Source organism: Furipterus horrens, unplaced genomic scaffold (assembly GCF_987537825.1).
Source record: "Furipterus horrens unplaced genomic scaffold, mFurHor1.1.pri manual_scaffold_1, whole genome shotgun sequence".
Classification (NCBI taxonomy): domain Eukaryota; kingdom Metazoa; phylum Chordata; class Mammalia; order Chiroptera; family Furipteridae; genus Furipterus; species Furipterus horrens.
In genome coordinates this window covers 111,588,386-111,615,770 of record NW_028327171.1, presented here as the reverse complement: position 1 = coordinate 111,615,770, position 27,385 = coordinate 111,588,386, and the positions used below count along the sequence as shown (strand labels likewise).

Below are 27,385 nucleotides of genomic sequence, written 5' to 3'. Positions count from 1 at the left end.
ATTTGGGGTCTTTCCAGTACAAGAGGAAGAGAAGATGCTCCTGCAGACCGGGTGATTGTTGAGGGGCGAGAGCCCTGAAGCAGCCCGTGAGTTGAGGGAATCAGGCCCCAGGAAGCAGATACTTGACCCTTGGATAGCTGAGGGTGCTGCCCAGGACTGCGAACATCCGGGATCCAGACAGCCCAGCGGGGAAACTCGGCTCGCTCACAAGCCGATGCTCCAGCAAGGGGCGCCAGAGAGAAGGCCAAGGCCAGTCTGGTCATCCCAGGTGTCCAGGCTGGGTGGGCGGGTGTGCCCTAGCCCTGGGGGCGTGGACGCTTCCAAAGCACGCCCCAGCCACACTTAAAGTAGTTGCTGCGAGACGGTGCAGGGAGGAAGGAGGCAGAAAGCTCCGGCTGCTGCTAACGCACTCGGACCCAGACCTAGGTCCAACCCGCACACAACCCGGCTCTAGACAGCGCCATGCGGGGCGCGAATGTGGCTCCGTGGCTCTTCCTAGTTCTGCGCACTGGTGAGGCCCCTCCTCCCGGCCGTGGGAGCAGGACCCAGGACTCGGGTCCTGGAACTGGGAAGTGTGTCGGGACCCCGCGGCTCGCTGATGAGGACGATAGAGGGAGCTAACACGGACCCGGACACACTGAGATGTCTGGAGAGCTTCGTGGAGGAAGCGGCACTGAGCTGGGCCTTGAAAAAGCGGACCTTCTGACGCGCCAAGGAGAGGCTCGGGCAAAGGCGTGGAGGGGAGAGCCTGGGAGTGTCGGGAAGACCTCAGGAGGCTGAACGCTCTTGACGAGCGTGGAAGCCAGGGGAGGGTTTAGGGGCCAGAGCGGCTCTACTCCGGAGTCACCTCGGGGAGGGAGACGGGAGAAGAGTCCAGGGAATGAGAGGCGGGGCAGGGGGACGAGATTGCTTCTCGGGAGACCGTTCCAGGGCGCCCTGCAGGACGCAGGGATGGAGAAGGGGGCACAGACGGGGGCTCCGCGCGTCCGCACTGCCCCCCTCCCAAGGGAGGCAGGGCCGGGACTGTGAGACTGAGGCGGGACCTCGGGTAGCTGCTCTCAGGGGTCGAGGGCGGAGAAACGACGGGTTCAGGTCATCGCTCTGACCTCGTTGGTATAAAAAAATTGACCCACCGCCCTGGCCCGAGCTTGGCGGTTGCCTGGCCTTCCAGGGTGCAGTCCTAGAGCGCCACGGGAAGGGTCGGGTTACATTCCAGGTGCCGCCGGAGAAGGGAGGCTGTGGAAACCGCAGTCTTGACCCTTGGATTGGGGATGCCACGAGAGGGTGACTTGGTCCCTGAGGGACGGAAATGGGCCTCCCCAGCAGTCCTGGCTAGGCAAGATGAGTGCGGGAGGAACTCTGGGTCCCGAGGCTGGGAGCTCTCCAGTCCAGATCATGGGTCCCAATAGGGTCCCCACCAGAAGTAGGGGCTAAGCCGAAGTCCGCGGAGGACCTGTGTGCCCTGACTCAACATAGGCTCATTTACAACACAGAAGGCGGGTTTTCTCATCTGCTTTTCCTAAAGACGGAACAGGCTCAGAGAGGTCAAATTAGTTGCCTGAAGTCACCTGCTCGAGGAGCGGGAACTTGCAACCAGGTTGCTGACTCAGCCTCCCCTTGTCAAGGACTTGGCACTGTGCCAGCTGAGAGTGGCGATACAAGGGATATAATCACAGATGCTCCAAGAGGGTGCAAGGCTCCTCAGGGGCAGCCACAACCACCTCTCTGGCTCCTGTCTCAGTGCGTGAGGGCTCAGGGACACTGCGGAGTGAGGAACCCAGTCCAGCACCCTCTTGGAGAACAGAGGGGCCAAGAGGGTGGAAACTAGCTTAGTCACAGAGCCAGCAGGATTCCCCTGACTGTGTGTGCTCCAGCATGGCAGGGAGGGTAAAGGTAGCCAAACTGATACCTGGGAGATACTCCCTCCCCTTTGTTAAGGGCCAGGCTTAGAGCCACCTATCTACCTGAGCATAGATGGGTACATAGCCCCACACAGCTCTGCCAGTGAGCAAGCCCTTCCCAGTCTGACACCTCTCTGGGCCTCAGTGCCTCCCCGCGGCAGACTGTGCTGTAGAAGTGGACTGGGTCACAAAGAGCTGCTGGAGCCACCTGCCACTGTAGGGGCTGGGGATGCCCTTGGGGAGCTGGGCCTCACTGTCCCCTTCCTCCAGCACTCAGTGGGATGGAGGTGCGGTGGTGTACCGTCTCAGACCCGGAGCAGCAGAAATGCATCGACATGAGCAAGGCTTTCCAGAGCGCTGGGATCCAGCCCTCCCTCCTGTGCGTCCAGGGCACCTCAGCCGACGACTGCGTCCAGCTCATCGTGGTGAGTCCTTTCCCTCCTGCCCTGCCTCCTCCGCCCACCAGACAAGAGGGCTCTGACTCAGGAGGGAACACACAACAGCCTCATTCACTGGGAAAGGCCCAATGCCCCGCTCCCCTCCCATCACACACACAACCCACCCACCCACACCAGCGTTGTGCAATAGGACCTCCTGAGTTTCCCAGGCAACAAGGGCCAGCTTGTTTCCGACAGGAGCCCTGCCAGGCACTGGGAAGCCTCAGACAGGGCGCCTGCTCATCTGGGCGCCAGTGGGAAATGTACCTGAGACAGAGTTTTTCTTCCACAAGGCCCCTGCTAGAGTGGGGACACTGCCCACCCCACCAAATGGACCCCAGACAGCAGACTCTTCAGTGGCCCATAGTGGTTACTCTCTGTGCCGTGGAGTTTTCCAGAATGGGGTTTGTGTCATTTCTGGAGAAGAAAGAACAGGGGCCAGCAGTCTTGGGTGGGTGAGTCAGGGGAGGGAAAGCAGTTCTGAGTGGCAGAAGATCTGCTCATCTGACACTGCCAGTACTCAGAGGCAGGACTTTAGCGGCAGGACAAGGTATGACGGGAAGCATCAGAGGCAGGCGCAGAGGAATCTAGGCTTTCATTTCAGCCCCACCTTTGATAAGCCCCAAGGCCTCACCCTGTCCTGGTCCCACATGGGCCAAGGGCTCGGGTCAGGCCCCACTGTGAGGGTAGAAACCAATTATATTGCACTATAATTCTATTCATGGACCCCATGACACATTGAGATATAAATGCCATTTGTGTTTTTAAATAAAAAGGAAAAAAATTGAAGAGTGCATGCATTTATGGGATTCATTCTGCATCTTAGAGAGAAAACCTGAGAAACAGGTTAGCCAGGGGCTGGGAAACAAGAGTGAGGAAGACTCACTTATGATTTGGTACTATCTGATTTTTTAACTATGTACATGTATTATAAGTTCTTATAAAATTAATGGTATTTTTTCAAATAACATAATTAGAAAAACAAGGTGAGTCCTTGGGCCTGATAAAGGGAGAGACCCCTAAGCTCAGGTGGGGTAGGAGCCTCCAAGGTTGAGCCAGGATGGGGCTCCCAGGCCAGACTAAGAGGACCAATGAGGACCTCCAGGGCTTCTCAAGGGGCCTTAGGTAGGGGTCCTGAGCTTCTCCCTGAGTTACATAGAGGGTGTGGGGGTGTGGGGGTGTGGGGCTGAATCACATGTCCCCAGCAGGCTGGAGAAGCTGACGCCATTACTCTGGATGGAGGAGCCATTTATGAGGCAGGGAAGGAGCACAGTCTGAAGCCCGTGGTGGGTGAAGTGTATGATCAAGGTCAGAGGGATGGGTGGGAGTGGGGGTGGGAGGAGAGTGGAAGTCACTCATAGGTGTCCTTGCTGGGCCTGGCCCAACCTTGAATCCCTGGAGCTGGTCAGGAGCCCTCTCCCCAGAGCAGTCCTGGGGTGTTGGCCACACAACTTTCCGAGATCCCCCTGAATCCCTCTTGACACCCTCCTTTCCCCGAGAGCAAGGGTGCTGCAGACACAGAAGGCTGATCCATGGTGATCATGGTGATCCCAGCAGTCCCCTAATTGTCACCCACAAACTCTTACTGAGGGGCTGCTATGGGCCTGGTGTAGGGTTGGGTGTGATTGCCTGGGGCAAACGTCAGTAATGCCCGGCTGCCTCGCGCTTGCAGGACAATCTGTCAGAAGCAGCAAAAGCTGCAGAGCTGACACACCAAACAGGAGTCCCAGCTCTACCCCTCCCTGTGACTTCCTGTGACCTTGGACAACCTTTACTTCTTGACTATAAAATGGGGATAGGGATCCTTGCCAATGTGTGAGCACCTAACCTGTGATACGTGGTCGGAAATGAGTTCCTTTGCCCCCATCCCCTCACCTCACACCAGACATGCCTCAGGTTCAGCCTGCCCTTTGTCCCACCACCTCCACTTGTACCATACCTAGCCTCTGTCATTGCCCAGCTCAGTTGTCACCTCCAAGGAGCTCCCCTGGGCCTTCCCAGCCGTGCAAAGGGCCTCTCCTTCCTGCTTCCCAGAGCTCTGACTCACTGCTAAGGTCCTGTTCCCTCTGTCTTGTGCTCTTTGTTCTCACCATAGTGAGTCCCTGAGGAGGCCCTGGTCCTCATCATTGGTGCCCAGCACAGGGTCTCTCTTGGTTACTTGTTGAATTAATGACTGTCAGATGACATAGGACACAGTCCAGCCCTGTAAACCAGCCAGCCTTTCCATTCAATGGCTAGAAACAGCCCTGCTTTGTGGGCCCCAAATACAGATCTTCCTCTTTAATTAATCTGACACATTTATTAAGCACCTACTACATGCTCGTCATGAGCATAGAGTAGTAAGCAAAAGAAAACCAGTTTCTGCACCTCAGAGAGCAGGTGTCAGATAATAAACAAATAAACACCAAAATAATGTCGCTATCTACAGATGCGGTGGGTGCATAAAAAGTAAAGGCCATGAGGGAGAAATTAAGGGGTTTGCGGGGACCCATTGAAATAGAGCAGACAGGAGGGCTTATGTGGGAGGTGACATTAAGTGGAGCCCAGACAAGAGTCCCAGGTAGAAAGATGTTAGTGTGCTCAAGAAACAAAAAGAAAGGCACAGTGGGCAAGTCAGAGGGTGGGACCCAGAAGAGGGGCTAGACCAGTGCCAGAAATAACACTGGCTTTGTTTTCTAGAACTCAACTTCCACCCGATCGAGGACACCAACCACCACAGGGCAGTCGTGCATGGGCACTGACACTCGAGTATTAGTGATAGGGTGCCCTCTGGCTCTCAGTCCCCATAGATGAGTCATTTCTGTCTTGTCTGAATGGCTCCTTCTCAGCTACATTTGGCCCAGGGGAGCTTTTGCAAGGCTGTAGACTCCTGCCCAACTACATGCACCCCAGTCAGGGTCTTAAGTGATGTGGGACCACAATGTTCTATCTATCTATCATCTATCTCCCTCTCATCTCTCTGTCTGTCATCTATCTATCTATCATCTCTCTGTCTGTCATCTATCTATCTATCATCTATCCTTTCCCTTCAGCACTAGGAAGTCCCTTTCTCTCATCTGAGAGAAGCCACCGCCCTGCTTTCCCTGTTCCTCCCAATCACTCCTGTTCCCATAACCACAGTACCATTCCCTCAATCTTTCTAAGTTCTCCAAAGGACCTTCACTTTTGGAAAACAAAACTTGCCAGCCACTTCTGCTATGTGTCCCCTGACATGCACAAATGTAGACCAGCTAAGTGCCAGCTGACTTGGGAAGGAAAGGTAAAAATTAACTAATAAAATAATATCTCAATATCTAGCACACGAGGCTGGAAGAAGGGCGGGGTCTGTGATAAGACATGTGGTTTGCCTTCACTTGCTCTGTCAGTAACTGGAACACCACACACATACACATATATACATCTGTACACACGTGCACTCACCCACAGGTACACACGTGCACAACCACACCGTTCTCCCACAGCCTTCCCAGCCAGGGTCCCAGCCTCTCTCATGGCTTCTCCTTTGCCATCCTCATTGCTCTCCTTTCCTCCATCTAGACATTGGCACCTCCTATTATGCTGTGGCTGTGGTCAAGAGAAGCTCCAACCTGACCATCAACACCCTGAAAGGTGTGAAGTCCTGCCACACAGGCATCAACAGGACCGTGGGCTGGAATGTGCCCGTGGGCTACCTGGTGGAGAGCGGCAGGCTCTCGGTGATGGGCTGCAACGTGCTCAGAGGTGAGGGCTGCTGGCGCACAGGCACTTCTGCAGCGTCTCTGGGTTTCCCATCTCCTTGACTCATCCCTTCCCTTTCCCTCACAGGATAGCCTCCCTCCAGGCGCACCTCCTTCTTCCATCTTCTTTAAGGGATGGCACAGTCCCACTTTGCCAGGGGCCTCCCACACACCTCATCAGTGGTATCACTGCCTGCTGTCTTTCCTGCTGCCCAGCCCAGTGTTGCCACCATTTTAGTTTCTGCTTGAAGACCCCTTCAGAGCACTCGACTCCCACTCACTCATCACCCTGACGCACAGGGCCCAGCCCACGTTGGGACCTCGTGAATTGCAGCTCTCACTGGTGGAAACCTGGTGTAGGTTGCTATTTCCAGAAATATGTCCTCAACTTTACATATTCAAAAACTCTATTGCTTCAGGACCCAAACAAGCTGCAGACTTGTACACAGAAAGCTTACAAGTAGCTAACCAGAGACTCACTGCTCCCTGATTGATTCATTTGAAGTGAGAACAGGGCTGTCATGCAGATAAAAAATTCTCCTGTGGAAGGGAGTTCGGAGTGATCTGAACAGGGTGGCTGAGAATGAAATGCGTGCGGGGAGTCGGATGAAGGCCTGGGGGTCTCAGCTAAGAGCCCAAAGCCCTCATCCTGGCAGCCTGGGCTGCATCCCTGCTTCTCGTGCTTTGGGCTTCTTTTCTCGGCCACCTAGTGGCCTCCCAGCTGTGTCAATCTTCCCACAGCGGACACAGTACAGTACAGCAATGAGGTGGCTCCTGACACATGACACTGCACTGTCAAACTGCCCTCCTGGGATCATACCACCCCCCAAGTAGAGTTTGGGGAGTCCCCAAGTCTCTTGTCCACAAGAATACTGCCTCCTAGTTTGCTCCACAGCTGATCAGTGCTTCTGGGAGGGGCTTAGGAGAAACAATGGTCTTTTAAAGCCCTGACTTTGCTGTCAGATAGATGATCTGCCCTCAGATAGATTACTCTGCCTCCTTGAACTTCAGTTTCCTCATCTTGTAAAATGGGGAAATTAATTACCCTACTGTGAGGTTGGGAGGCCCGAGATAAGTCACACACTTTCTCTGCACAATGCTCAGCACAATGCATGACACAGAGTGTGTGCTTACCTCAGGGGACTGTCGTCATTATGAGTCCAACTTCCATACCTCTCGGTGGGCATCTCACTGTTGTGCACACACATACTCGCAGGTACACACGTGCACAAGCCCACATTACACACACATGCATACACATGTATACACTGCTCCCATACAGCTCCAACCACTCTGTAAACCAGCACAACCCCAACACACCCAGAATCCATGTCCTTTCAGATGGTGGCCGGGTGTGCATGGTCTGTCAGTCACCTGACACATGTATTAGATGTCTTCTCCCCTGGGAGGGTGCAACAAAAGTCCGGTAAAGGGCACCCACCCTGGAAGAGCTTGGTCTAGCTGGGTGATGAGCACAATGTGACTGGCACCCTGCTCACCCTGTGTGGCACTGGGGTGTCCTCAGCACTGGATAAATATTTGTCAAAAGGGTGGAAACGAGGCCGCAGTGCTGGCAGCGGCCTGGAAACCATGCAGATCTGACCTCTTCACTCATGATGCCTCCCTCCTTCCATTTCCCTCCCCTCCCTGTTTTGAGAAGCATTGTCTATCAAATTAATTATACTCATTAAGCAATGATTTATTTTTTTCCCCGCTTTCATTCATCAGTTACTCATACTGATTTTGAAATGAAACCCTCAATGAGAACAGTATGTAGTTGTTCTATGTGGCCATTTTGGGGTAAATGTTTTATTTCCCTGAACCACTTTTGGATAACAACAGTCATTCCCCAGCACCCACACTTCTGTGGCCCCAGTTTGGGAATCACTGATTGAATCCAGCTCCCCAGTTTTGCTCAAACTGAAGCCTGAAGGATCCAGCCCTGTCCCTGCGGAGCCCAGCCTTCCACATCCACCTGAAACCAAAGTGGCCTGAACCCGCCCTCGGAGACAGGGCAGGGGGTCTGACTCTGCAGCACAGTTGGCTGACCTCCCTCTTCCTCCCTCCCACAGCTGTCAGTGAGTACTTTGGGGGCAGCTGTGTCCCCGGAGCAGGAGAAACCAGTTACTCCAAGTCCCTCTGTCGCCTCTGCCGGGGCAATGCTGCTGGGGAGGGGGTGTGTGACAAGAGCCCCCTGGAGAGGTACTACGACTACAGCGGAGCCTTCCGGTGAGAGGGGCCTGGGTGGGGCTGGTGCTCGGCTGAGTCAGGCCTGAGGCCTCGAGGCCACATGAGCTGTGGAAAAACACCGTGGCAGAGAGGGCCCCCAGGGAACGGTGATGTCTGCAGCATCACATCAAAGTTCCCTTTATAGAGTTCATGGGCCCTGGTTGATTTAAAAACATCGAACCGGACTATGCCAAACTGGAGTTCCTCATAAGTCAACATGTTTGGTATAGAGAGGTGAGGGCTCAGAGAGAAGAAAATGGCAAAACAGCCTTTGGCCACTCCCATATCCCCATTCTGGTGACTCAGAACAGCAGGGAGCGCCGTGGGGATGTGTCAAGGACCCCCCTGGATCAGGCTGGCACTTTAGAGCAGCCCGCTGTGGCTCCAAAAGAGAGTCTCTAACAGCTGTGGTGCAGGTCCCTCTGTCTGGGTTCCACTGGGACCGGAATGAAAGCTTCTGGCCTCAGAGTTTCCACTGGAAGCGGGGTGCCTGCTGGTGCCCACGCTGCAGTCTGGGATCTGGGTAAAATGCAGTTTTTAGCAGAGAGAGAAGAACAGTCCTTCATTCTCTAAGCTAGAGACCATTGCCTACCCAACCTATCCTAATGTCCCCCAGTCCAGTCCCTGTTTATTTGCTGCTGTGGGGACCCAAGCAGGCCCTGACCTGCCTCCCTCACCAGGCAGTGACATATAGAGGATACATAGAAATCCTGGTCCCTTCCTCTTGGGGTTTTTGTTATAGCTTGAGGTCTAGTTCAATCCCTTGCCTCAGGACAGAGTCTTAAGGTTGCAACTGCTGCTGAGAGCAGGTGCTACATGAGCTCCTGCTCCTTCCAGGCCCGGCTTACAGGGCCCACGCAGATGACAAAGGATCTCTCCCCATGGGAGCCACTTTCTCATCCCCACTTCACAGGTGATGAGGTTAGGAAAGCCCCACCACTTGGCAAAGTCACACGGAGAGCTGGCACACAAGACTGCATGGCTGTGAAACCTATGCTACCGTGACCACCCCACAATCCAGGCCAGACCTCCAGAGGTAGACGTGGGGCAGGGGCCTTGGGGCTCCCCAGGCTCACAGGTTTCTCCCCTGCAGATGCCTGGCAGAAGGAGCAGGGGATGTGGCCTTTGTCAAGCACAGCACTGTGCTGGAGAACACTGACGGTGAGTGGGAGGGGCTGGCCTGGCCCCAGGAGCAGCGAAAGCTTCCTGGGGTCTGCGGGTCTCATCAAGGGCCTTCAAACTGTTCTGCAGGCAAAGGGGGTCAGGGGAGTAGCTCTTACCTGCCCTGATTTGTATATGGCATTGGGTCCTGTTTCCATTTGAAGATTGGGTTCCGCTTTTCCAAAAAAGTTTGCAGACCTCTGCACTAACGCTCATCTGCTGTCCCTTCCTGCCATTTTTCTCTTATCTGAAGATGCCACCCCTTTATCCCTGGACCAGGTGTTATGTGTTGATCCAGTATATCATTGTCATTTAAACTTTTTTTAAATTTTGAAATAACTCAGATTTAGAAAAGTTGCAAGAATAAATCAAAGAACTCCCCTTTATTCTTTCAAAGGTACCAACTTTTAACATTTGCCACATTGACTTATTATTCTTTCTATATGTATATGTTCCTTGTGAATCATTTGAGAACATGTTTGCCTGCATCATGCTCCTTCAGTAGTTTAGTATGTATCTCCTAAGACCAGGGAGATGTGGACTTAGCCGCAGTACAGTTATCAAACTCGGGAAATGTAACATTGACACAATACTATTATCTAATTTGCAGCCCATATTTTAGATATATTAATTGTCCCAATTCTGTCCTCTGCAGCAATTTATTTCAGGCCACATAATATTTGGTTATTAGTCTTTTCAGTTTTCTTTAACTTTGAACAGTTTTTCAATTTTTTTGTTTTCTTCGTTTTTTGTTTTTGAAGAGTCAAGCCAGTTATTTTATAGAATGACCCTTAATTTTGATTAGCCTAAGAATCATTTATATTTTTAACTGGGGAATAACTTACATATAACAAAAATGTACTCTTTTTGAAGTACAGTTCTCTGAGTTTTGCCAAAATAGTGATTGTGACAGACACTCCACCCCAAAGTTCCTTGTAGTCAACCCCGCTCCCTATCCCGCCTCTATAGTTTGGCCTGTTCTAGAATGTCTGATCATTTTTCATTTTTTAAAAAATCATTATCTTTTTTGGTTAATTTTGTCTTTTAAATCAGAAGGACCATCATACAGTCTGACATTCATGAAGGCAAACAATATGAGCCATATTTGAGGAAGGGAAAACATGATCAGAAAAAGGAGGAAGCACGTAAGATTGTCTCCAGAGCAGGATGACCCTTGGAAAACAGGCAGCAGGGACTTCGGCCTTAAGATGAGTCAAGCAAAGGAAAATGCGGAAATTTGAGAAAGAATAGGGATGTATTTGGTTAAAACGGGCTCTTTTAAAATGTTGATGGTATTCGAAGGAAATCTAAGGAAATAACTTTTTATGATTTCTTTAGAGTTTTGCTACAACTTTATAAGGTAGTCAAGGAAAATCCTATCATGCCCACCTTTTTATTAAATATATTGTGGTGGTTCTGGTTAATAAGATTATATAATTTTTGAGTGTACAATTCTATGATACATCATGAGTATATTGCATTATATGCTCACCACCGAAAGTTTAGTCTCCTCCTGTCACCATATATTTGACCCCTTTACCCTCTTCATTCTCCACCCCCTCAACTTCCTCTCTGGTAACCATCCTTCCATTGTCTATGTCTATGAGGTTTGTTTGTCTGTTCATTTGTTGCTTTCTGTTTTATATTCTACATATGAGTGAAATCATATGGTTCTTGACCTTTTCCATCTGACTTATTTCATTTAGCATGATATTCTCAAGGTCCATCCATGTTGTTGCAAGTCGGAGTATTTCATCTGTTTTATGGCTCAGTAGTATTCCATTGTACATATGTATCACATCTTCTTCATCCAGTCCTCTATTGAAGGACATTTCCATTGTTTCCATGTCTTGACTACTGTGAATATAATGCTGCAACAAACGGAGTCCTCATCATCCCACAAATTATGTTCTCCCTCTTATTTCTTTATTTTAAGTTTAGTCTTCTTAAATTTCCTATTTGTTGTGAATATTCACTTTTTCAAGTAAATCTTGTTTTCTGTTATAAATAATTTTATGGAAAGTTTCTGATAATGTGGCAGATCACTTTAAAATGACAAATGAAAAAAGTAGGATGCAAGATTGCCTATCAAGTATGTGCTTAACCATATTTAAAATGGTTAGAAACTAGAATAGAAAAAAGGACTTGGAGGAAATATACCAAAATATTAATAGGTGGATTACTATTGCATTAATAAGTCAGTGAAGTTTTGCAGAGTTCCCTTTCCTCTCTGGGACACAGTTCTGGGTGGAGTCTTGTCAGGGTTTGTTTCCACCATGGCATCCTGCCCCTGCCCTCTGCTCAGAGCCAGATTTCCTGCCTGATGGCAGCAATGAACTCCTCATACATTTCTCTCTCTCAGCTGAAGCTTTTCTTCTCTTACTCTTCTTATCTTTAATAAACACTTTTGTTTATATGTGTTGTATTATTACCTCAAATCAATTTTATTATTAGAAATTGGTTAGAGGTAGAAAATTTAAGAAAATAGACACCTGGTCTTGTACAGCCACCAGACTCCTCTTCATTTTGAGTTCTCGGTCTCACTTCCTGGTGAAGTTCTGGGTTCTCATCTCCTGGTGTAATTCTGGTTCTTACCTCCTGGAAAAGTTTATTTTCACAATGGGTCTGTGGCCCTTGACACTCTATATTCTCCCCAGGCTCCCTCTCATGAGCTATCCCTGATGCCCTTATAAGACATTCCCCCTCCACCAGACAAGATTTGGTTCACAAGAGGCTTCCCAATTTCCCAGGAAAAACCCTGCCCTCCTGGGGCCAGGCACTGCTTTCACGGGACTTCAGACTGCTGTGCTTGGATGGCAGCCAAGCTGACGTCACTGAATGGAGACAGTGTCACCTGGCCCGCGTGCCTGCTCATGCCGTGGTGGTCCGGGCTGACACAAACGGAGGCCCCATTTTCCAGCTGCTCAATGAAGGCCAGGTGAGTGCAAGGCACCTCATACAGCTTCTCGAGTGGCGCTGGGCCTTCTTGTTTGCCACCAGGGTGGGAGCTCAGGGCCAGAGCCCTCCTGAAGCTGGGCAGGACCCAGAGACCCTCCCCTGGAACACACTCCAACTAGGGGTCCAGGCCTCTGTGGTGTCGACTCAGGCCAGCTCAGTGTAAGGAAGGGTCCACTGTGCTAGCTGACTCTTAAAAGCAAAACCAGAACTTACGAGCAAATAAACAAAATGACAAAACCAGTACATGTCCAAGAGCACCATTAATTGAATGTGGTGACTAATGTCTTGCTAAAACCACTGCTTACAAGAGCAAGAAGTTACTGACTGCTGGCACACCAGCTTTAGTTTTGCCCCATTCGTGCCACCACTGCCCTGCCCCATCGCTTGATCTTAGTACCATCCCATGCCCGGGTCATGAGTCCTGAGTCCCGTCAGCTGAGTGTGACAAGGCAGGGTTCCCTGGGGAGCACAGAGGAAGGAGGGAGGTGGGGTCTCATCTGGTCTGCAGAGTGGGCATCTGCCCTGAGGACACAGGAAGAAGGAAGTGGTGGCTAAACTGGGAGGAAGGGATACACCCCTGCAGCACCTTACCAGCCCCTACCTCCACCCCTTGACACACAGCACCTGTTCAACCATGAGAACAGTAGCTTCCAGATGTTCAGCTCTGAGGCCTATGGCCAGAAGAATCTGCTGTTCAAAGACACCACGTCTGAGCTGGTGCCCATCGCCACGCAGACCTATGAGGCATGGCTGGGCCCTGAGTACCTGCGTGCCATGAAGGGTTTCCTCTGCGATTCCACTGGTGAGTACCTGTCTCTTCTCCTGCCAGCTCCAGCCAAGCCTGACTACAACAATGGCAGGGCTTTCTGGAGAGGTGGCCCGGGGGACACACCACCCCGGGAGGGGAAACTTGCACTCACTGCCCTGTCTTTGGGGTTTTGGGGAGGAAACACCTCTAGAATTGCAAGGCCTGCTGTTCCCTGAAGCCCTGCCTCTCTCGGGGGTAGGATTCAGGCCATCAGGGTCTCTCTTGGGAAAGGCTTCTTCACCCCTCCACACTGAAGTCATCGAGTCCTGTCACTCTCCCTCCGCAATGCCTTACTGCTCCCCGCCTACAGCACAGCCCTGGCTCAGGCGTGTCTCTCGCCTGGACTACTACAGGAGTCTACAAGTGGCTTTACTGTTTCCAGCCCCCATCCCCATGTCCCCTTCACCTACAACAGGGAAATGGTGTGCCCCTGAACCAGATACATGGCTCCCTCAAGCCTTCTCACAGCCCCTAGAAAGAGGTACAGTTACCCCATGTCTGTATGAGGACACAGGATCAGATGGACAAATAAGTTATATTGCTAACAAGTAGCAAGAGCCAGAATTTCCCTTGGGTCTGACTCCAAGTTCTTCCTGCTGAGGCTCCAGCCCGCACAACCCCTACTCCACGGGCCCTGCTCAGGCACCCCAGAGGCAGGCGAGTGTGTGGTGACCACATGCTCACACTCACACAGGCCTGCCCCACTACCTGCACTGGTGTGTGCTGTCCACGCCTGAGATCCAGAAGTGTGGGGACATGGCTGTGGCCCTCAGCCAGCAGGGGCTCATGCCGGAGATCCAGTGTGTGTCAGCTGAGTCCCCCCAGCACTGCATGGAACAAATCCAGGTGGGGGCCGTGACCGGAGGGGCAGAAGGGGCCCTGTGGGCAAGCAGTGGCAGTGTCTAGATGGTCCTTACCCTCCCACCCCCCTGCCCCACCTGCTCTCGGGGATATAGGACAGCCTAGGAGAAGGTCTCCTGAGACAACTCTCCAAGGAAAGAGGAAGAGTAAGGAACAGGGCAAAGGGGGGTTGTTCACCCTGAGCAGGTAGCCAGGACTATGAGACTGGCCCAGCTCAGCCCTGGCCAACCCTGTGGCCTTGGGTCAACCATTCCCCTTTCTGCATCTGTTTCCCTTTGTGCACAATAAGGGTAGGCTTGGATCATTGTTTGTTAAGCATTTTGACCGCAACCTATAGTCAGAAATACATTTTACATCAATTACAATATAGTATACAAAGCTTTTCTTTCAGATATATATATTCAAAAATTTTTTCTATAGCAAGAGATATGAGACAAAACAGTACTTCCCCTAAGTGTAATGAATGCTGTTAGTTTCTGTTCTATTATATGCTAGTCTTTTTTTTTTTTTTTTTTTTTTAATTTAATGGAGGGAGGGAGAGAGAGAGAGACATCAATTTGTTGTTCCACTTATTCATGCATTCACTGGTTGATTCTCATATGTGCTCTGACTGGGATCAAAGCCCCAAATTTGGCATATCACAACAATGTTCTAACCTACTGAGCCATCTGATCGGGGCTAGCTAGTCCTTTTTTTTTTTTCTTTTTTTTTAGTGCTTGTCATGGCCCATTACATTGATTTGGCATCGCTACTATGCCTGATACCTGCAGTTGAAAGCACTGGTCCTTGTCTTGGAGGCCCATTCAGCTCTGTCCTACTTCTCTGACTGGAGTCAGAGGCCGGGCCTCAGTGGCAGCCCGAGGTCCTACAGTCAGGGATGGGGTCCTACCATGGCAACAGGTGCCCTGGCAGCTGCTGGGTTCCTGGACTCCTCCCCCCCCATTTTTTTAAGAGCAAGTAGATAGGACCTGATGGTGAGAAGCTCTTTTCAGGGTGGTCTCCAAGCAGAGGCCAGACCACAGCCTCTCGGGAGTGTCCACCCTGCCTCCTGAGGCAGGGCCTTATCCCTCAGCACTAGAGCCTCCTTCTCAAGCCCTCAGACTGCTTTCTTTTAAGACCCAGCCCATTCATCTATTTGCACATACATCCAGCAAATGTCTTGCACCCGTGCTATGTGCCAGCCCTCGGACAGGTGCTGGGGGTGCAGCACAGCGCCCAAGGCCTCTGAAGGCTGGCATTCCACGGGGAGAGCCCACACTGAGCAAGAAGGCAGGCATCGCGAGAAGTTCTGCTCAGGAGACCCTCTCCTGGCAACAGGCCCCCTCAGAGAACATTTGCTAAAAGAATGAAACTGACGCCCATGAATGCGAGTGCCGGCAGTGGCTGGTTTCGCGCCTCTGGTCCTCCGTGCTCCCCTCCTGCCCACACATGCTCATGACGAGAGGAAGGGGCTGATGGGGCAGGATGGGGTCACCAGGAGAAGGGAGCCTGATGCCACAGTCCCCAAGAGACCTGGCCCTGATACCTCCATCAGATCCCGATACTCAGAGCCATCCTGCAGCCTACCCCAGCCTGGTCACTCTTTCTGTCCTGCTACAGGCTGGGCAAATCGATGCTGTGACTCTGAGGGGTGAGGACATTTACACAGCGGGCAAGACATACGGCCTGGTTCCTGCGGCTGGGGAGCAGTATGCTCGTGAGTGCAGGGGCCAGGCTGCTGGCTTTGACTCTGGCTTTGAGGTGGTTGATATTTATATATATATACATATATATATAATCTTCCCCCTTTGGCTGTTTTCAAAAGCTCCAGCTCTCCCTCAGTGCCTCTGCCCCTGGGCTGGCCTCTGGCTGTCACAGGCAAGCCCCACTGCCCCAAGCCTCAGGGTTCTCATTCATTTATTGGAAGTCTGGCCCCAGTCAGCACACTTCCTGTAAAGGGTCAGAGAGTAAGCACTTTAGGCTTTACAAGTTGCATACAGACTCTGCCACATATTCTTCATTTTATAACAATCCTTTAAAAATATAAAAGCCATTCTTAGCTTGCCACCCAGGCCATACAAAAAACAGGCTGAGTAGTTTACCGACCTTGAACTAGTGGCCTCCTCGGCCTCTTGCCACCTGACCATGTGGCTCACAGAAGGTGGCCCACCTTCCTGTCAGCTCGTGCACATCTTCACAGAGGCCTGGGCTGAGGCCTTGGTACCCTGTCCTCTCAAATGGTGATCTCAGGTCCCTGCCACCTGGATGGGAAAAAAATGCTTCTGCGGCCTCAGCTGTGCCTCCATCTTTCTCCCAGAAGGTGAGAAAAATTCTGCCTGGGTGTAAGGAGAGAAAGAAATCCCTCTGGGTGAGAACTGTTGGTGAATGTGAGCCAGTGAGAGAAAGAACTCTAAAAAGCAGAGCCAGGAGTTGCTTCTCAGCACCAGGGGGGACAGGCAGGGGTCCCACTGCTGGCTGCGCTCCCTGCACACCCTCCAGCCCTCGGGCCTGCGCAGTCTGAGCCAGTGCAGCCAGGCCTGGACACCAGACGGGAGAGGCAGGGGCAGGACCAGCTGCACCCTGGGGTGTCAAGCAGCGCGAAACAGGGGGTGAGGGAGGAAGGAGGTGAGAGAGAGGTGCCCTTGGCACTTACCCCGCTGAGGCCAGGAAGGCAAAGATGAGGGGCCTCACAGATGTCCCCTTCCCTTAGCGGAGGACAGGAGCAACTCATACTTCGTGGTGGCCGTGGTGAAGCGGAACAGCTCCTATGCCTTCACCCTGAATGAGCTGCAGGGCAAGCGCTCCTGCCACTCGGCCTTCGGCAGCCCCGCCGGCTGGGACATCCCCGTGGGCGCCCTCATACAGAGGGGCTTCATCCAGTCCAAGGACTGCGACATCCTCACAGGTGCCCCCCTTGGTGGGAACGTAGACATACAACATCCTCTCTGGGGTGGGCTGGGGTCAGGGACCCTCTCCCAGCATGACCCCACAGAAGGCAACCCCAGAGAGTCCTCTTCCTCCTTTTTTTTTTTTTTTTTTTTCAGATTTAATGTGTTTTATTGATTAAAATATTACATTTGTGCCAATTTCCCTTCCCTCTGCTCCCCTCCACCCGGTGGCCCCCCTCCCTCCCTCTTCCTCCTTGATGTGGCCCTTGCTCTTGGGAAGGATGGGAAATGTTCTTGGCCACACCAGTGACAGTCAGGGTATCTGGTGGTTCTGTGGAAGCGGCCATGGTGCCCCCACCCACTTACCCTGAGAGGAACCGGCACAGGCTCTGGGCTGGCCTATCACCACCTGGTTGTGGGACTGTCCCTGTCCCCCAGCAGCCCTGCGCGTCTGGGGGACCCATTGGGAAGTGGCCATCCAGCGGCCTAAGTGCTGGAGACACTCTGACCAAGCACCCACCACATGCCATCCGTGGGGCCCTCCCCACGTGTTAAACTGCGCGCGTTCATGGTGAGAGGGAGGCAGGAAGAAGCCGGCGGGATCCTTGGGCTGACTGCGCGCACCTCCGTCCTGGCTGGCGCTGCCTACACAAGCACACAGAGGGTGTCGCGACTGGCTGCCTCCGCTCCCAGACAGCTGGTCAGGGGCTGTGACTGGGACAGAAGAGCTTATAAGGTAGTGAGCTCCTCCCCATTCCTGCAGGAGCTCCAAGGAAGACTCAGTGACCACGTACCAAAGGTTATTCATGGGATTCCTGTGCCGAGGCCACCTCTGTGTTCTCCAATCCCTGTGATTCCCACAAGAGGAGATTTGCCACTCTGAGCTGGTGGCCAGTGGAGCACGTGGTGGCCTTGAGCCATAAGGCTGGGCTGGGTGGGCAGATCTGTGAGGGAGCAGCCCTCCCATCTCCTTCCTGGTTGCCCTTTCTGTGCCTCCCCCTTAACACAGCCTTTTCCCTGCGCCACAGCGGTGAGCGACTTCTTCAGCACCAGCTGCGTGCCTGTGAACAACCCCAGGCACTACCCGTCTTCGCTGTGTGCACTCTGCGTGGGGGACGAGCAGGGCCGCAACAAGTGTGTGGGCAACAGCCAGGAGAGGTACTTCGGCTACAGCGGCGCCTTCAGGTACTCTGATGGGCCGGGCAGGTAGGCAGCGGGCTGGCACAGAGGCTGGGACGCTCCTTCTGACACCTGCTTTGGCCTCTTGCATGGCAGGTGCCTGGTTGAAGATGCAGGAGACGTCGCCTTTGTCAAGCACACTACTGTCTTTGACAACACGAATGGTACGTGAGGAGGAGTGGAGTCAGAGCAAGGCCTGATTCTGGGGTGGAGGGGCTGTTCCCCATCCCCAACACAATCCAGGCACTGGGTATTACTGGGATTGGGAGCCAAGAAGCAACAGAAAAGACTGAGTCTAGAAGTCTGACCCTTGGGGATCCTGACCCTGGGGCCCCAAGAGCTTCATGGTGAGAACAGACCTCTGGCCTCACAGCCAGGAACACAAGACATATGATAGTCTTCACTGGTCTGGAGTCCAAATTCATAGTCCACCAAAGTGGTGGAAACTCAGTCTCAATCAATGAGGAGAGATCCCTTCCAGAATGTTTATCCGGCACCAAGGTATATGGCTGGGGTAGGAGGGGCCTCTCCACAGGGTCATCAGGGCACTTCAGCATCTGGTCCTCAGGCCGGAGCAGATCACTGCCACAGTGCAGAGATCCTTCCACAGCCCCGAGGCCATGAGAGGCAGGACACACCCCCGTTCATGCCACAAGGGCAGTTTTTTCCTCCAGTGTCACCTTCCTGAACTCCCTCTGGGAAAAATTGCTCTGGGGTCCTGTCAAGGGGCAGGGCCCCTTGCCATGCATCGGTTCCCTCCTCTTCTTGTTCACCCTCCGTTAGAGAATTTATGTTATTCATTCTGAATACTGGGGTCTGTTACCTGCCAACACATTGTTTGCGCTTTCTGTGTATCTTGCCTACACCCTGGCTAGAGGCACAGTCTTTTCACTCTGTCCTAGCAATCTCTGCCTGGAAAAAAGGCCCAAATGGGAGGTGGAGATTGGTGAAGGGAAAGCAAGACGCGCAGAGAAAAGCATTGTTAGTATTTCAGATCTCAGGTCCCACGCTGCCTGTGCAGGTCACCAAGGCTGCAGACCAGTTGAGCTGGGAAGGGCTCCAGGCCCGGCTGCCACAACCCCTTTCCCCAGCCAGCCTCCCAGCACCACCCTGGGGATCATCCCCTTGGAGGAGGGAGCTGAGTGCTCCTACAGGAGCCTGTGAGCCCTTCATAGTCACAGCCCCACGCATCTGTGGGCAGGGACGCCTTTTAGAACCGCCTGCAGTGAAACACCCACCTTCCAGGGTTGCTCATTTCCCTTTATTTTCATCTCTATTCATGGGCCCACCTGAAGTTCCTTCTGGAAGTGGGAAGAGGGTGGATACATGAAGACATAAAAATAATGTGACTCTCAAGGACAGTGTTTCTCAGGAGGCCTTTGGACCAACCACCTGCTTCAGAATCACTGGGGTGCTGGTTTAAAACACAGGTTCCTGGGGCCTTTGGAACGGCCTCTCATGGGTTCACACATGATGTTATGCCCCATCTGGTGTGAGAACTTCAGCTGTTAGGGGAGGAGGTGAACCACCACCTTTAGTAACCCCCCCCCTCAGACCTGAGACTTATAACAGTTAGATGGGGTTCTTGCCTGGGAGGGACTAACCTCAGTTTCTCCACCCATGAGTTGGGGGTTGATCATACCTGCCTTGTGTTGCTGTCATGAGGATAGAGCAATGCCTGCCACAGGTAGGGCTCCCTGTTCCCTACAAATTGTAGCTCCTGCCAGCACTCTGGACCCAGCTGGGCTTTCTCATCCTGGGAACAGAGCAATTTGAGAATGGAGAATTCTGGGGAGCTGGCCAGACATTGCCACTTCCTTTTCCCCAGTCATGGATTTGGGGATCCAGGAGGAGAACAGCCTCTCCCTCTTCCTCCCCCTCAGGCCACAATGCTGAGCCGTGGGCTGCTGCCCTCAGGCCGGAGGACTATGAGCTGCTGTGTCCCAATGGGGCCCGGGCCGAGGTGTTTCAGTTCAAAGACTGCAACCTGGCACGGATACCGTCCCATGCTGTCATGGTCCGGCCGGACACCAACATCTTTGCTGTGTATGGACTGCTGGACAAGGCCCAGGTGAGCCAAGGCGGGGGCTACATCATTACCAAGGCAGATGACAGAGGTGAGCCAAACCCCTGGGACATCTCAGTCTACCTGGAGCAGACCTCAGGAGAAGCTGAGGATGCTTGGCGGAGGGGTGGAATTCTGTGATTTTTCACTTAGCCAAGGACATCCTTGCAATCACTCTCCCCTCTGTCTCCTGCATTATAAATTTTCCTTCTCAGTTGGAACATATTCATGCTGGTATTTCTATCATCCTAAAAAAAAAAAAAACACCACATGCCTCTTTTCGTCTCACATCCTTTTGGAGCCATAATCTCACTGCCCCTCACAGCAAAACTACTTCAGAGTCGTCTCTGCCCTAGAGCTGCCAATCTCCTCCTCCTGGTCTCTGTTAAGGGATGGAGACTACTGTAGACCAGCCCCCATCAGGGTCCTAAACTGCTCTGGGCAAGGGCTCCTGACCCACACCTGCCTGGCTCTGTGCCTACCTCTCTGGCCACTCTTCCCAGTCTCCTTTGCTGGTTCCTTCTCGTTCCCCAGTCCTGTAACCACTCCAGTGCCCCAGGGTTCAATTCTAAGCCCTCTTCTCTCCTGTGCCTATATCCCTGTGGATCTCAGCCAGTCCCCTGCCACATACTTGTGTCCACACACTGACTGATGGCTCCTAAGGTACATCTTCAGTGCTGCTGCCATCAACCCTTTGGCCTCAGACTTGCCTCTTTAACATTATATCTTACTCCACATCCCCTTTGATAACAGAGGTTGGTGAGTTGCCAAGCTTATGATCCAAGTCACAGTCTTGGCGCCTGCAATTCCCTGCTCTTTGGTTCACTGTATGTAGACCAGTGAACAGCAGGCAGCGCCCGGTGACCGGCCTGTCTGCCTGTGGTGCTTCCAGGACCTGTTTGGAGATGACCACAATAACAACGGTTTCAAAATGTTCGACTCCTCCGACTATCATGGTCAAGATCTGCTTTTCAAGGATGCCACAATCAGGGCAGAGCCTGTGGGGGAGAAAACCACATACCTCGACTGGCTGGGCCCTGACTACGTGGCGGCTCTGGAAGGGATGCTGTCTCAGCAGTGCTCAGGTGGAGGTAGGGCCCGGCCTGCTGCGTGGGCAGCTGTGAAAAGCCTGGATGGGCAGGTTCACCCCCCCACCGGGGAAGAGTGGGCGTTCTGCCACATCCCCCTGCATCATTCTGAGTCTTTTTCCCCGAAGAACCTTCAGTGAGCTGAAGGGTGCTCTAGGTCTTTCAAATGATCCAGGTAAAGTGTCTCAGGAGGGTCTGAACAGGGGGCTGCAGAAACACTTGGCTGTGTAACCCAGACAGACCTGGATAATGAATATAAATGCTAAAAATAATCTAGAAAGGATGAGGCAACTACATAAATATACATGTGGTATAATTTTGAAAGAAATGAATATGTAAAGAAACCCGGGGAGAGAACATTGTAATAGCACAGAAAGAGGGAGCCTGGGCGAGTTACGTTTGCAGAAATGCGCTCCGTCAAGCGCAGCCAAGGTGCCTCAGGGCCTGATGCCTGTTGTTTCATCCCTCAGCGGTCACTGCCTCCAGGACCTCCCTGCTCCTGCTGCTGCTGCCACTGGCCCTCACCGCAGGCCTCCTCCCGCCCTCCCTCTGAAGCAGCTCTGGTCAAGCCTCACCCTGCCTTGGAATGGAAACCTGCTCGGAAAGCCCTACAAATAAGGCTGTTCTCCTCAGTAAATCCAGCTATCACTCACAGAGAAACGTATGATGGGAGAGGAAATGTGAGACACCATGGAGCTCCTCAGAGCTGTGATCCTGACGCTGAAGTTTCTATGATTGCTTTAAAATGGAATAAAGATGACTGTTAAAGAAAAGTCCCCCAATCTTGAGCTGGAGGTGAGCCGGTCTGTCTCGCTGGAACCCAGCATCTGCCTCCCAGGCACCACCTGTCGCCCTGCTACCCAGGGGGCGCTGGCCAGCTGCCCAGCCACGGCCCACCTACGGGCTGCCATTGCTTCCCTGCAAATCTGCAGGCCCCTCCCACATGGCGCCCCACCAGGCTTGGTTTGGGGAAGGCCAGTTACCAAGGAAACAGGCTGAGCCTGGACTTCCCACAGGTCCCTCTCTGCTGAAGCTGCCCAGAGGACCACTCCCCTGCTGATTCCCACTGCCGTTCTGCAGAATGGACACTTCACCTCCTGTCAGCCCCCACTCAATCTGCCCTCAAAGCTCTCCGTTCCAGCCTCCCTCCTAAGGGCGCTATGTCTGTCCACCAGCTAAGGCTACAGCCAGGCCCTCCAAGGACGCCGAGCTGCTGGGCACATGCAGCCCCTCCTTTTTGTCTCCCCTGGCTTGGTGTGGCCCAGACCGTTGGACCCCTGACTGTGCTGGGCTGGCGAGGGCAGGGAGGCCAGGGCTGGACCGCTGGGATGAAACATTCAAGGGCTCCTCAGGCAAAGGAAACGCTTCCTAGTAAGAATTTGTAAGGGGAGTGGAGCTTGATGCAGGGTTGGGGGTTGTATAATTCTGCCTAAACACCTATCGGCTGTCAAGCGTCAGAACTGGACATGCTGTGGCCCTGCCTTTTAGTGAGTTTGGCTTAACCAGGCTCTGCCCAGTCAGTAGGAGTCCCTACTCCTGCATTTCTCCTCTTAGGCTCCATATGACCTCCTCTCCTACCCTCGGTGTGACTCCCACCTCTCCGCAACCCCTCCTGTACATCTGGCGGCAACAGGCACCTCCAGACTGAAGGGCTCAGTCCCAGGGTCTGCCTGGGGAACTCTAGTTCCTGGAGCAGGAGGTGGCCCAGACCTTGGGGGCAGCACAAGGACCTCTGAAGAGCTGGGAATGGGAGGATGCCATTCTCTTTGTCAGAGGAGCCACGGGCCCAGGTCAGGTACTGAGAGGAGCTCCATCTCCTCACAGTGTAACCAGGGCATCTCCTCACCCAGCCCTGTTCCAAGTGGACCAGGAAGCCACTTCAGAGGAAGGATCCCTCTTCCCATCCGCTGTGAGAGTCAGCGGGAAGTGCCTGGAGAGAGTCTTCTCTCTGCTCCATTATTGCCATGGTTATCTCAGGAGCCAGAAAAAGTTTCCAGAGCTGCAAGATCTTACTCTGAATTTTGCTCCTTGAAGAAAGTAAAGAGAGAGAAGAATCAGGAGAAAGCCACCCTCGGAAACAAACTAGGAGCTGCGTGGGCCTGGAGCTATTTACATCTCAGTCTGCAGGGGCCTCAGGGACAGGGAGACAAGCTGGGCTCCCAATGCTGCACCCCCGCCCGTGGGCGTCGGCCGGCTCCCTTCCATCTCTCAGCAGCAGAGGAGGCCTGTGAAAGCATTCTGCCACAGTCATGCCTTCCTGAAGGGTCCTTAGCGCCATGCTGGGCCAACCCCCACCGCACTGCCAGGCGGCAGAAGGGGCCAGCCTCTGCTATCCAGCTTTGTACCCTCTTCACTGAGGGGAGCAAGTAATTCTTCTCTGATTTTTTTTTTTTAAGAGAGATATGTCCAGTGAGAAGTGTACTTCAGTGTGGCTACCCTGGATCAGTATGCCACCCAGCGTGTGACACATGTCCTGTGAGCCTGGTGTGATGTGAGTGCTTGTGTGACATTTGATTGTCAAGTGACAGCAGGGGGCCACCACTGTTGGTTTGTTTTTTCAATAAAGCCAAACAACCCTGCACCTGCTGAGGCTTGGATTCTGACAGAAATTTTCTGCTGCTGTTTGGTTTTGTCTTTGTAGGTGGTCAGAGGCCGTCTTGTTCCAGGTCACTCCCCTGCTCAGAATGGCAGCTTCCACTCAGAACCTGTCCCCAGAGAACCGGAGTCAGGGACCAGTCAGGGACTCCAGCCAGTGAGGCCCACCTCCACTTTCCAATATGGACTGGTTCTCTGGCCCCCACAGGGCCTCAGTTATCCTGGCTCATCCCAGCTGCCTCAACCCCCTCAGCCTCTTGGAAGTCCACTCCTCAGAGGAAGATGCAAACTTTTCCACTGCCCCTGCCCATGTTTCCAAAATAAGCTGCCCACACCTTTTCTTTGGCAAGTTAGCTGCTAACTCACTGGAGTGGAGAAAGGGAGGTTCAGATCTCTAACAGTCCTCACAATGGGAGCTCTCTTGGCCTGGCCTGAAGTCTGATAGCCTGGCTGGTCAGCACCCTGCTCATGCTTGGGGTATGGAGGTTCTCTGTGCTTCCCTCTCCCACATCTCCGGCCCTCACCCTGTCCCCCCTCATGGTGTGAGGGAACCTTCTCCCCTCAATGCGGGCAACTCACAGAGTTGGGTCTCGCTCCTCCCTGCACACAGGCCATTTCCCAGGGTGGCTGGCTTAATCGTGGTGAAGCAGGCAGCCTGGAGACCTGGCAGCAGAAGTTAGTGACAGAATCTCTACACTACACCACATCTCACGGCTCAGTTTCAGCCAATCCTCCAGCTCTCCTGGTGCTTCCTCTTCCTGCCTTGAAGCTTTGGGAAAGTTACTTAACATCTGAGCCTCATAAACTCATCTAAAAAATAAGCAGAGCATGCCCTGTCCAGTTGTGGCTCAGTTGGTTGGAGTGTTGTCCTGTAAACCGATTTCGTGGGTTCAATTCCTGGTCAGGGCACATGGCTAGGCTGTGAGTTTGGTCCCCGGCTGGGTCATGTAGGAGAAGCAACTGATGGATCTTTCTCTCTCACATCGATGTTTCTCTCCTCTCTTTCCCTCTCTTCCTCTCTCTTTAAAGTCAATGAGCATGTCCTTGGTTGATGCTCAGATTATACTGCACATAAAACACTCAGCATCATGCTTGATACATCACAGGTGCAGGAAAGATGGTCTCTGTGAATTGTTATTTATTCCACCGGGAGCTTGTTTTGGGGGCTGAAGTTTCAAAGTTCTGAGAGAGATCATCTGATTAGCCCATTGTGGGTCAGCATCTCCTATGGGACCAATCAGTTCAGGCCGGGGCCTCATTGAAACTTGGCCACTGAGGCCACAGAGAAAAAAGAAAGGAAAGTGATGTGAGCCAGGCAGCCACCACAACTGGTAGTTACCAGACCCATTTTAGGTGATATTTGGCATTCACTGAGCAAATACTTATTGATACTTACTGTTACTACTCCCAGACTGGGCAAGAGGGATCCTGGGTCTGGGTTTTGTGCTTTAGAGCAGTGCTTCCCAAACCTTAATATACACACAAATCCTCCAGACCTTGTTAGAACGAAAATTTTGATTCAGTAGAGCTGGAGCTCTAACGAGCTCCCAGGTGGTGTCCATGCTGCTGGTCCAGAGAGGTAGCCCTCAGCGGCCTCTGCTGCTACCCTCCTCTGACCACACCCCACCCACAGCAGAAGGAGTCATGGGAAAAGTGATGTGTTCACCCAGAGCCCATACCCCACCATGTTCCTGAAATTCTTTTTTTCAGTATATTTTATTGATTGTGCTATTACAGTTGTCCCAATTTTACCCTTATGCCCTCCACCCAGCACTCCCATTCCTTCTGGCAATTGCTCTCCTAGTTTATGTCCATGGACCTGCATATAAGTTCTTTGGCTTCTCTACTTTCTATACTGTTCTTAACATCCCCCTGTCTATACTGTACTTATGAATTTGTACTTCTTAATCCCTGCACCTTGTACCCCTTTCTCTCCCTCCCCCTCCCAACTGATAACCCTCTAAATGGTCTCCATACCTATGATTCTGTTCCTGTTCTGCTTTTGTTTGCTTAGTTTGCTTTTTAGATATGACTGTTGATAGTTGTGAATTTATTGCCATTTCAATGTTCATAGTTTTGATCTTTTTTTAAAAATAAGTCCCTTTAACATTTCATATAATACTGGCTTGGTGATGATGAACTTTAGCTTTACCTTGTCTGGGAGGCTCTTTATCTCCCCTTCCATTCTAAATTATAGCTTTGCTAGAAAGAGTAATCTTGGTTGCAGGTCCTTGCTTTTCATCACATTGAATACTTATTGCCAGTCCCTTCTTGCCAGCAAAGTTTCTTTTGAGAAATCAGCTGAGAGTTTTATAGGCAACCCTTTGCAGATAACTCTCTGCTTTTCTCTTGTTGCTTTTAAGATTTTTCTCTTTAGCCTTTGGTGTTTTAATTATGATGTGTCTTGGTGTGGCCTTCTTTGTGTCAATATTGTCTGGGACTCTCTGTGCTTCCTGGACTTGTATGTTTATTTCCTTAACCAAATTAGGCAAGTTTTCTTTCTATTTTTTTTTAATAAGTTTCCAATTTCTTGCACTTTCTCTTCTCCTTCTGGCATCCCTATGATGTGAATGTTGGCACATCTGAAGTTGTCCCGTAGGCTCCTGAGCCTTGTCTTTTTTCATTGTTGTTGTATTACAGTTGTCTCAATTTTTCCCCTGTTGCTCTCCCTTGCCCTGCCCACCTCGGCTCCCAAATCAATCCCCACCCTGTTGTCTATGTCCATGGATCATTTATACCTGTTCCTTAACTAGACCCTTCCCCTTCTTTCTCCCCTTTAATCTCCTTCCTCCTCCCCTTTGGTTACTGTCGGTCTGATCCTTGTTTCCATGCCTCTGGTTCTGTTTTGCTCATTTGTTTGTTTTGTTCATTAGGTTCCTGTTATAGATGATATCATATAGTATTTATCTTTCACCGCCTGGCTTATTTCACTAAGCATAATACTGTCCAGTTCCAGCCATGTTGTCATGAAAGGTAAGAGTTCCTTCTTTCTTTCTGCTACATAGTCTCCATTGGGTAAATGTACGACAGTTTTTTGATTCACTCATTTACTGATGGGCACTTAGGCTGTTTCTAGCACTTAGCTATTGTAAATAGTGCTGCTATGAACATAGGGGTGCATAGGTTCTTTTGAATTGGTGTTTTAGAATTCTTTGGGTATAATCCCAGAAATGGAATAGTTGGGTCAAAAGGTATTTCCTTCTTTAGTTTTTTGAGGAAATTCCATACTGTTTTCCACAGTGGCTGCACCAGTCTGCATTCCCACCAACAGTGCACTAGGGTTCTCTTTTCCCCACATCCTCGCCAGCACTTGTTTGTTGATTTGCTAATGATGGCCATTCTGACCGTGTGAGGTGGAGCGGGAAGTCCCCTTGAGAAGAGGTGACATCCTGGAGTCAGTGTCTTATCAATGTTCAGCCAAAGAGAAATCCTAAACCACAAACTTATAGGTGTCGGCAATGATTCAGTCCAATTGTCATAAGACTTTGACATCCCCAAAGGGGTTCACATTTGTCCCTGG

At 51.9% G+C, this 27,385-nt stretch overlaps 1 protein-coding gene across 1 annotated transcript; it reads left to right on the top strand.

Moving 5' to 3' along the window:
* Positions 1–346: 346 nt before the first annotated feature.
* Positions 347–21,884, top strand: MELTF (melanotransferrin). The gene is made up of 16 exons (XM_090278424.1): positions 347–511; positions 2,172–2,326; positions 3,547–3,646; positions 5,876–6,058; positions 8,127–8,283; positions 9,377–9,444; positions 12,195–12,382; positions 13,024–13,204; positions 13,905–14,056; positions 15,671–15,767; positions 16,761–16,955; positions 17,967–18,123; positions 18,214–18,281; positions 20,001–20,188; positions 21,075–21,273; positions 21,741–21,884. The coding sequence occupies exons 1-16, from the start codon at positions 463–465 to the stop codon at positions 21,821–21,823; spliced, it is 2,220 nt and encodes a 739-aa protein (XP_090134550.1). The 5' UTR covers positions 347–462; the 3' UTR covers positions 21,824–21,884.
* Positions 21,885–27,385: the final 5,501 nt, after the last annotated feature.